This window comes from Gavialis gangeticus, unplaced genomic scaffold (assembly GCF_001723915.1).
Source record: "Gavialis gangeticus isolate Ggan-Ray unplaced genomic scaffold, GavGan_comp1, whole genome shotgun sequence".
NCBI classification, from domain to species: domain Eukaryota; kingdom Metazoa; phylum Chordata; order Crocodylia; family Gavialidae; genus Gavialis; species Gavialis gangeticus.
The window spans coordinates 54040982-54052041 of record NW_017728996.1 but is presented as its reverse complement, the minus strand read 5'-3'; the positions used below and the strand labels follow the sequence as shown (position 1 = coordinate 54052041).

The 11060-nt window shown below is 47.7% G+C and overlaps 1 protein-coding gene across 1 annotated transcript in view; it reads left to right on the top strand.

Moving 5' to 3' along the window:
* The first annotated feature begins 3640 nt into the window (after positions 1–3640).
* The window catches only part of LOC109288798 (dual oxidase 2-like), a 53576-nt gene continuing 46156 nt past the window's right edge, over positions 3641–11060 (top strand). The window contains exons 1-4 of the mRNA XM_019504554.1: positions 3641–3741; positions 4792–4875; positions 7541–7705; positions 10364–10551. Of these exons, the coding sequence (XP_019360099.1) occupies positions 3672–3741; positions 4792–4875; positions 7541–7705; positions 10364–10551 (507 nt within the window). The 5' untranslated portion in view covers positions 3641–3671. The remainder of the gene's footprint in view (positions 3742–4791; positions 4876–7540; positions 7706–10363; positions 10552–11060) is intronic.

Here is an 11060-nt window from a genome sequence, read left to right as displayed (position 1 = left end):
TGAAAGGAGCTATTACCAATTAGTTTGCAGGGACTTTATCTTTAAATGTAGAAGGACTTTTAGTAATGATTTCATCTTGAATCTCTACATCATAAAGTTATATTTCCTTTTGAAAGCTAATGAAGCAATATACCTGCAATCATGTTTTGCAATGTGCAGATTTGAGATTCACTATTACAGAATGAGGGGAAGTATACAGGAACAACTTACAGCAGAGCAAGGAAAATCTGCTTATAGAATACCACACTACCTGTAATGTAAAAAATGTGCAGTAAACATGGTTTTTAAAGTGTTTCTCCCTTATGCCAACCGGGGGCTGGCTTTCTGGAGATAGCATCCTGTTCTGTGGGCAGAGTTTCATGACCACAATTAACTGTGGGCGCAGAAGGGTAGCATTTAGATTTAGCAACACCTAATTAGGCCCATGGAGCATGTAGTTAATATTTTACATGCTGTAATTTTTGTGCCTGCTCTTAATTATAGGTGAAAGGTCCCAGAATGATCATCTGCAAGTACAATACTGAACCTATACAATTGTAGGCCCAATGGAGAGCTTTCTAAAAATCAGATAGAAAATGTACATTCCATTAGCTTCTATATAATGTATATGAAAAGCCCACCGTGTCATTGAAGCTTGTAGTATAGGAATATGGAAGAAGAAGAAAGATCATATAACGTCCAGAACTTTGTTTATATCAACTACACCGCTTTTTGTCTAGCCGCTGAAGATCCTTCTACAAGGCAAAGAGAAAAAGTCTCTTTGGAAGCATCCACAAAATGCTATTCTGTGTTGGGAGTGTGGGGACAAGGGACGGTCATTACCTGGTACTAGAATACACTGCCAACCAGAACATGGTATTGAACCCAGGATACTTGAGCTTCAGCATTCCTCTGCTGTGGGCAAAGCTTCTGTGAAACCCACTTCCCTTTCAAGGACCACATTCATGAGCAGAATTGGGTTAAATTAAAGAAATTGCTCTAGCTTGAGCCTAGCTTGAACTGTGACTGCCTCCTTCCCAGACCAGTTAGAAGGGTGCTGAGAGCCCAAAAACGTATCCCATATCTCCTCCATCTAAACCAGTTGCTCCAGTAAAAGATAATACATCGCTTCACAAATATTTTTTCTCTTATCCCTGCATCATCACTATAGGAAACCCACTGGCACAACATGTATCTCATTGCCCTCTAGTGGCTGCTGCCTAGCAAAAAATGCTCCTATTAGTTAGGATTCTTTGGGTAACTCCAATACCTTTCATTAGACAAACTAAAATAGTTGGAAAAATTCTTCTTTGCAAGCTTTCGGGTGCAAATACCCTTCTTCAGGCAGAGGAAGCATCTGCAGTACTGCATCTCTGCCTGAAGAAGGGTGTTTTTACCCAAAAGCTTGCAGAGAAGTTTTCCAGTTATTTTAGTTGGTCTAATAAAAGATATTGGATTTACCCACAGAACCTTGTCTGCCTATGTCCTTAGATCAATATGGCTACAACCAACACCCCCATTAGTTAAGGGAGTTGGCATCTTGTAGCCATAATGGTCCAAGAAATATGTGAGAAGCATGGGGGTTTTGGTGATATCTTGTTTGGACCAACTGTACAGTTGGCAGAGATGTTAGACAAGCTCTTGGGCACAAAGTGCTATTCCTCAGGTGCCTCTGTTAGGAAGCAATCAGTGTTGTAGAGGCAATATCTTTTACTAGACCAACTTCCTCTGTGAGGAAGGGTACATTGTGTCTGAAAATCTGTTTAACATTTCTATCCAGTTGTTCCAGGCAACAGATATCACCAAAATCCACTTGCTTCTCACCTGTCAGCTAACTCTCTTTGCCCAAGGTTTGTATTGTAGAACTGAAGACCTGAACACCGAGGAACAATGCCAAGGATCACTGTGGTTCCACAAAGTAGAATTTCTGTAGAAAAAATAGCCTGCAATGATATAAATAGAGTGTGTCCATGCATTCTGATGGGGCAAATGAAAGATGGAGTCACAGGGTTGGAAGGGGCCTCAAAAGTAATCTAGTCCAGGTCTGTCCAACTTCTAAGTGGCTGGAGGCCTAACGCCTTCAAAGCAACTCTAACAGGGGTCAAACACCTGCGGGCCGCACCAGGGCAAGCCATGGATCCCCAAGATGCATGCCATGTGGATGCTCCTGCTGTACCATGCCTGTTCCCTGGGGCTGGAGCAGACAGCAAAACCTGGAGGAAGGAGGGGGAGACCAAAGACTGCAGCTGCTCTTGCAGTCAGAGCAATGTGGGGAGTAGGGGTTGGGCAGAAGCCTGGGGACCAGAACATGCAGGCTACAGGCCAACAGTTAGACCATCCTGATTTAGTCCAATCTCCACTGCATCGGAAGGTGGCAAAGGTTTACAAACTTCTGCGTGCTGCACCTAGAATCTGTACTGTCACTTTAAAATCCAGATGCAGTGGTTTTGGATTACAGTAGCCTATAGGCAGGCTGCCAGGCTAAACACAATTTCTTAAGGGCTACCACCTCAGGTGATTGTTTTACTTCTGCAATAAGTGAAGAACTCATATGGCACATGCCCATTCATTGAAGTACTTTTCCATTGCTCACAGCACTGATGTGTACGAGCTCCTCAAAGCTGTTAAGCTGTTAAGCACTATGGGAGGTAGGGAGATATTGCCATGCCTGTTTTATACTTCAGGCCACTGAGTGAAATAGTGCCCAAGGTCACTCAAAGAGTTTTTGACAGGTGAAAAAAAGCAACCTTGGGTCCTGTGACACCCAGTCCTGTCCCTTTTTCCCAACTCTTAGTTGGTGCAAATGCTTAGAGGTATTTCACTGAATGATGTTGCTGTTCTAGGTACCCCCCCCCCCCGAACCCAAACCCTACCTACAAATTCATTTGCAAATGTATGGATATGGTTCCACAGCTGCAGTGATGATCCTCCCCAACCCAGGAGCCCAATATTTCCTGGAGTCAACAGGGGAAACAGGCTTACAGTGTGCCCTGATAGTCAATGGACTCAGTGGGGCCAGCAATCCAAGGTGGAGGGATGAATCCCAGAGCCAAGGCCCCTTTTCCTGAGAATGGCCTGCTCCTCAGCTTCTTGCATTCAAAGCTGAGAACTCTTAGCTGAAGTATCCCAGTTGCTTTTTGCAGCTGCCATCCCACAAGATTAAGGCAGCCTTACTCATAAACCAAGCTACAAGGGGCTTAATAGACCAAAACCAGTACCTTGACTTGCACCCAGACATGAAATGGGAGTCAGTTCTAACTCTGGACCAAAGATGTAACAGACTTTTTGTGAGGAATCCCATTAAGCTTCCTTTCTCATGAACTGAAGTTTCCAGGTAATCTTCAGGTGCTGTCCCATGTAAAGCATGTGGAGTGGTAACCTGAAGGTGACGAAGGCCCTAGTGTCTAGAAGCAGCACTGGCTGCTTGAGGCTGGAGTTAGTGGGCAGGGCTCCTCTTGAAGACAATGGGATTTGAACTCCCTTTAACCTTCCTCCGCATGAGCACACCCTATTATGTTCAGAGGCAGGTTAGCATCAGTCCCACCTGGAATGTGTCCTCTTGTTTCCATTCTCTGTGAAACACTGAGACCTCGCATGCTTTTGAAAGTCTCCTTTGGCTCCAGTTCACTTGTTTTTTCTCTCTGCTTTCATTAGCTTCAGTTGTGTGGTCTCCCAGGCAGTACAGAGCAGTCATGGTGAAGCTTGAGATGTGGCATCTGCCCTTGTTTTGGATACTTCTGCTGGGGACATGCAGCTTGGTGGGTGAGTACCATTCCCAGGCTTGGAATCAGAGGGAGGTCCCTGTTGTGACCTGGGGGGGATTCTACCCAGGAGTGTTGCCTGACAGCAAAGGGAGCTGCTATGTATCAGGATGCCCCAGAGCATGGAGCTTGGAACAGGAAAGGCACAATTAAATGTGTGAACACACAAGGAGACACTACACTGCACTTCTGACATGGGAAGCTTTCTGAGGCTGGGTGCATGCCTACCTCTGTGTTTGTGCACAGCATCTACTACTGTGTCAGGGGCCTTGTACTACTACTGTGGTTAGGGAATAATGACAACAGTGATGACACTTCACCTCTTCCCCTGCATGCAGCTACTGGTGTACTGCAGTGTCTCACATTTTCTGATGGCTCTTTGGGTGCCTTGCAGTAAAAGAAGACGCTGGACCAGGCAGCGTTTCTTGGGGAAGGTGTGGAATGTGTGTCCATAGATGTGATTGGTGGGATAAGTGTCATTGCTAAGTCCAGTGCTTTGAATGGTAACCTCCCAGGGTGCCCCAGGCAGTGACCACCACTAGTTCAGGTGATGTATCTCATGCAGGAGATGAGGAGGAGGCATGCTCCATTCAGTGACAGGTCCATGCTAGTGTATGCCCTGGGCTTTGGCTGCTGGGTTATATCTTTAGTATTATTTTTCTGTTTGGTCCATTTGCTGTGCTTTTGACTGCTGACTGGAAGGAGTCCAACCCTCACTTTGAGGCAGGTGACAATGCACTACATTGAAATGCAGCCTGGCTTTTGTAATAGAGGGAACTACCTCATCCTGTTAGAAAGTGCAGCCTCTGCTGTCTATATGATGAGCTGCTCTATTATCCTTTTGGCAGTCGGGATGCCAGCCTTACCAGTCCAGGGCCCTTCTTATAATCTCTGGAGAATTTGGTGTTAGTTTGCTCCACTTGCCCAAGGTACAAAACTAACCTTGTATTCTCTTTAGTAGGCTTAATCCCACCACCCCTTGTAACAGCTGTCTCTCTCTGGTCCTACTGTCACATCTGAACATGGTCCTGGGGGTCTGCTATCTCCACAGGTGCCCAGGAGAACATCAGCTGGGAAGTCCAGCGCTATGATGGCTGGTACAACAACCTGCAGCATCACAGCCATGGTTCTGCAGGTGAGTGTGGGAACATTGTGTGCCAGTGCTGGTGACTTTGAAGGGTCAGGCTAGAGTGGATGGCGATGGATCATTCTGCCTTCATAAAGGTCTGTTTATGATGGTGGCTTGAGTGAAGGCCAGGCACTGATGGCTCAAATGGAGCAGCAGATGGTGGGCTGGGGACAGGAGCTAGAGGAGACAACAGTGGTAATGCCAGCACCCTGGGCTGAGAAAGCAACCACCAATGCTTTTTCATGGTTGCCATGTGGGCAGTAGCATAGGGATGCAGCTGGGCACCCGGGGCACAGGAGCAGTGACAGCTTTTGGGTGCTGTGTGCTCACAATTGTGATTGTGCAGCTGCTGGCAGTGGCTGGGGGTTTTTTTATGCCCCCAGGTTGGTGCCTGGGGTGATTGCCTGTTTGTCCTACCCTAGTTCCACTGTTGCATGTCAGGGTGTTGTTAGATTTCAGCTTGATTTGGGAAGACTATGATACCCCTTTTGTTATCACTGGGGTATGACCAAGCGACTGTGACCTTTGCTGTCACAAATAGGCAGAGCTGTCAGCTGTGCCCTTTGCCCCCCTCATGTTGGATCATCACAGCAGGCTTTATTGGTCTGCTCCAAAACCCACTGCAGTATTTCACAGACCTCAGTAGCCTGGCATATGTCCTCCATGGAGCTATGCCTCTGGATTTTCAAAAGCATCTAAGGGAGCAAGTGACCTACCTTTCAGTGACTTCTGGTGGGTGACAGGTATTCAACTCCCTTAGGAGTTTTTGAAAATCCAGGCATAAACCTCTGCAGACCCTCACACTGGAGGGTACATGGCTGCTTCTTTGTTTGGGCCTCATCCAGGTTTGTTGGGTCAGCAGTACTCCCAAGGGACAGTGTAGCAAACCTTCCAGGCAGAGACAAAGTGAGTACCAGCAAGCAGGTTATGCTGGAAGTTATGGTCCTGGCTGAAGCTTATGTCAGATCCCAAGCAAAAGTAAGTTATCTCAACAACAATACTTTTTTGCTGGTATAATAGAACCTATGTAAAGGCTTTCACCAGCACTGAGCTATGTCAGTCAGGGCAGTGATATTATGTTCACACTCCTGCCTAACCAAGCAACACTAACCGAGCAGAGGTCTTTAGTGGAGACCATGCCTGAGGCATCTCCTTGGGAGCACTGCAGCACTTTGCGATCTGCACTGACTGCATGATGGTTGCTGGCTGGATAGTAAGGTGTTGGCTGTAACTACCTGAGAGATGCCTCTTTCCTCCTCTCATGGGGCTGCAGCTGGATCCCCTTGGAGAACCATCAGGGTCTTGCTTGCTGAATCAGGGCCTTTTGGCCCTGGCTGACTGGACTTCTTAGCCAGAAATAGTGTCACTTCACTGAGCTTGAGGCACATTGCAGGGACCATTTGCTTCATGAGCTTGATGTTGTTTTCAGCTCTGAGCTGGGTGATTTCACTTCTTTATTTTTTTTGTTTTGGGGGGCAGTAATGCCCCCTAGGGGATCTGTTTCTTGTAGGTAGGGTTGTCCTGCTGCCAAGTAGTGGCTACCAACTGAAGGGTTAAAATGTAGCCCATGGGGCTTGTTGGCACAAAGCCACTGCTTTGGGATGGGTCCAGAACGCAGGGGGTGAATGCTACCATGGCTCACCCCTCCCCACTCACCACCTGTGCCTCCCTTGCCTGCCACTGAATTCAGGGTCTCTGGTTGCCATTAGTAACTCTGATTGGCAGCATGGAAGGAGGTGGAGGGTGAATCATGGTAGTGTTCAGCCCCTGGGTCCTGAGGCCTCGCCACTGCAGTGCCTCTGGCAGCCATGCCAATAAGCCACTGCCCCATTGCTGGGGATGGGTTGTCCAACCTATGAGAAGCCCCATAAAATTGGATCCAGCCTGTGGGGTCAAAGAAGTTAGTTGGACAGCCCTATTTTAAATGATTGCCAGGCATCTGAAAGATAGGGAGAGGTGCCACTTATGCCCCTCAGTTGAAATTAATATGAAACCTGACTTTCTGGTGCAGTCATTTTGTCAGTGTGTTCTCCCTCTGTTGTGCCAGGCTCAGGAAGGAAGGAAGCCTGGGGGAAGGAGATGTTTTTGCTTCACAATTTACAATCAGCCCAGAGAATCCCCTGTCAGATTGAGTCAGGACACTTAGCAAGATGCCAAAACAGATTGGGTATCGATTTGAATAAAAACATCATCAAACACATTCTATGTAGTGAATCATCAGGCTTCAGGCAGGAGCTGATTATCCCCTGAATGAGGAAGGAATTCCTGATCTTTCTCATGAGACACGTGATAGTACAGAGTAAGGGACCCGTTGCTTTAAGGGGATTTTGCAGCATCCTCTGAGGCATCTGTCATTTATTCTGCTCAGAGGGTTTTGGCCTGCATGCTCTGTACTGGTTAAAAAAACTCCTGTTATTAGTTTGCAAATGTCCCCTGGCATCAGTGAGGTATGGCTTTGCAGCAACAATCATACTGATAAGAAAACAATTGCAATGAAAGAGAGGCTTTGTAATACACTACTGGAAGCTACATTCTCTGGAGAGCTGTTCCCTAACTGCTTTGCCCCAGGAACTCCGAGCATCCCAGTCCCTTCATATTCTGCCCAATATTCCTCAATCCCACTTTCACTGCAATCTCTGGATGCTGTGAGATGTCATTTTGCTGCCACCAGGTTCCAATCTGCTGCGCTTGCTGCCAGCCAACTATGCCGATGGGGTGTACCAGGCACTGCAGGAACCACATGTGCCCAATGCCCGCAGACTCAGCAACGTGTTGGCCCGGGGAAATTCTGGAATACCCTCCAACAGGAACATGACTGTGCTGTTTGTCTCCTTTGGTAAGAATCAAATGGGTCTAGCAGGGAAACAACATCCATCTGGGCCATCTCTAGAGTTATCTCCCAACAGTAAGCTAATTCAGGGGACATTGAAACTCATGATTCCAAAACAGCTCACACACAGTGCATGGATCCTTGCAATTGCTAAGCTAAGGTTACACTACAAAATAAACAGTTGGGTGAGCTGCAGGGAGCAGCGGCAGTTACCCTCAAGTCTGACCTTTGCTGCATGCACATTTCCTTTTTTTTAGATTAATTTCTTAGATTTTTTTTAGCTCCATAGCAACAATGCATGACTCCTGTGGAGACAGAATTGCTACTGCCTGAGATAGACTCTTCCATAGCTTATGGGATGCCCTTGGGCCTTGTGAATCTCTGGGGTGTTAAAAAAAATAGGTTACAGAAATTGTCAAAGCCGCAGAGGCAGTTTTGATACTTGTCTTCTATTCATTTTAATGGTTTGTAATGGATGCACGTGGATGTACGTAGTGGAATTGTCTGAATGGCTTTAAACGTTTCTGATATTTAAACCCAGGGTCAGTGTTGATGACACATTTACACTGGTATACTTGCTCTTTATAGCAGTATATAAAAGGATCAGACAGACAATGTAAATTCCTAACCTGGAGTAACCACCCAACTTGAAGTAGATCTATGCCTGAAAGTACTAGGGTAAAACTACCATCGTGTAATTTTCACTGGTGGATGTGCCATCTCTCTGTGGCTAATCAGAGGTACCTGGTTCCTCAATGCAAACAAGCTATTGCCTGCTTCCCCACCAAATGGCAAATCTCAGTGGGTGCATCTACATGTGCCCCTGACTGCACAGGTGTTACTGCATAGTCCTGCCAGTGCATGGGTCATTTCTGAACCTACTGCACAGTAGCAACAAGCTACTGCACAGTAGCTTTGGCATCACAGTTCGTGCCTGCTGATGCTAAGTCACCGTAGCAACAAGCTACGTCATCATAGCTCATTGCTAAAGCGCCATAGCATCTCATGTAGATATGCCAGTAATAACCACCTGTCATCCTACCTATCTCAGGATAGCAGCTAAACATCCAACCATCATGTGCTGCCACTATTTCCTTTCCTATAGTCCTGGGTGCCTGGGATCAGGCAGGCCTGCTGGGTCCTCTCCAAATGAGATTTGTTCATACAGAGCGTTCTCCGTGGGCATGTGCCCCCTGAGTCCCACAGCGCCCTGCAGGAAGGCTCTTCTTCAGCACTGGTGTGAGAGACCTCTCACAGAGGCCTGTGGGACTTGTATTGGAAACTAAATGTTTGCCTTTGAGTCAGGCTGGAAGAATGTCATCCCCAAGTTCATGCCCAAACAGGCAACACAAACAGGGTGGAGATTCACCGTTAGCTGGAAAGAGAAGGAGGAAGAGAAAACAGGCATAGGTTATTGCTTCCTTTAATCTCCCTGAGGTGAGACAAAACACATGGTTCACCTGGGGCAGTCTTGGGGCTGTCCTTGGCTAAGCCAGTCAGCAGCATCCCTGCTGCACTTGGGAGGCACAGGCATGGGGAAATCACTCAACTTCCCTGTTACACTTCGCAGATGGCTGTATTGGGCTTTATTTTTTTTTGCCTGTTGCTGCTGGTGGCTGAGAAAAAGCTCATAGCCAGAGCTGGGGATGGCAGGGATCCAGGGTGGCTGGCAGTGCAAGCCTTGGCCTGCGTTCTGTCCTCTCTTCTCATAGACTCTCCCATTTCAAGGCTAGAAGACACTTTTAGTCACCTCTGGTCCGCCCTCCTGTGGGGCACAGGTCAGGAGGCTTCATCCAGCCATCCCCTGCACTGAGTTCACAGCTTGCATTTGGGCTAGAGTGCTTCCAAAGCAGGAAGGTGAGCTCTGCTCCCAGTGAAAGGCAATCCTCTATGACAGGGATGGCCAACCTCTAGTACATGTGTCACAAATGGCATGGGCAGCCTCTGAGTGCAGTACATGATGGATCGGATCGGGGAGGGGACAGGCAGCAGATAGGGCAGGAAGCAGAAAGCAAAGCAGCTCATGGGGCAGGGGAAGGGGACTGGAGGCGTGCTTAGGGAGCGTGCAGGGCTAATTTGTGGAATTCCTGCCAAAAAGGTTGGGTCCGCCCCAGGCCAATTGCTGCCTTGTGGCAGTCATAATAGGGGAAGCTCAGGGGGAAGAGAGGAACAACAGTAAGCCAGGAGCCATACTGCAGATGAAAGGTGGAACAAGTTGGTATCCTCTGAATAGCCACTGGCTGAGACTCTGTCTGATTTATTCCCTGGTGGCTAAATGACTCTGCCCTTGTTATCAGCTTTGTCCTTCTGTAGCATTCATTTTTCATTTGGAGATCTCAAGTTAAGCTCCATAGAGAGGGGAGTAACAAGCCCTGTTTTTCAGAAAGAGAAGTGAGGCAGAGGGAGGTCAAGTGACTTGCTCATGGTCTCACAGTAGATCAAAGGCAGAGACTTCTGATCACTGTACAGCAGGGTCTTCCACTCAGCAGCCCTGCCTTCAGCCCTGCTTCCACTGCTCACTCCACAGGGCTGAAACCAAAGTAGCTACTGGTATGTTAGCACTGGGCTAGATAATGTGCTTGGGTCTCATGGGTGCTGGAATCCATTTACAATCCATTCCCACCTGGCTGCCTCAATCCATGTCTCTGCTTGGGTGTCCCACAGGTTTCCATGTGCTCTCTGAAGTCCGGGCAGTGGAGAGACCTGGCTGCCCTGCTGAGTTCTTGAACATCCCCATTCCACGAGGAGACCCCGTGTTTGACCCTCAGAGAGCTGGGGATGTCGTCCTGCCCTTCCAGCGCTGCCAGTGGTCTGTGGAGACGGGACAAAGCCCCAACAACCCACGAGAACCGGTAAAGGGGCAGCTTTTGCTTTGCTCTTCCCTATTTCATTTCATTTACTTCAGTCTGAAGGAAGTGGAGCCGGACTGTTCTCAGTGGCGGCAGATGATAGAACAAAGAGCAATGGGCTCAAGTTGAAGCAAGGGAAGTTTAGGTTAGATATTAGGAAGAAAGTTATCACTAGGAGTATAGTAAAGCACTGGAACAGGTTACCCAGAGAGGCTGTGGACTCTCTATCCTTGGAGGTTTTAAGACCTGGCTAGGCAAAACCTTGGCTGGGATGATCTAATTTGGGATCGTCCTGCTTTGAGCAGGGGCTTGGACTAGATGTGACCTCCTGAGGTCCCTTCCAGCCTTCATTTTCTATGATTCTCAGTCACTTGTTAACTATTTCACTGGTGGATGGACCCAGACAGTGTGTATTTCAATGGGTCTGTGACACAAGAACATACAGGGGCCTTACCAAACAAGCAGCACAAAAAACAATAATGGAGTGCAAAGGCTGAGTCACCCAGCCACCC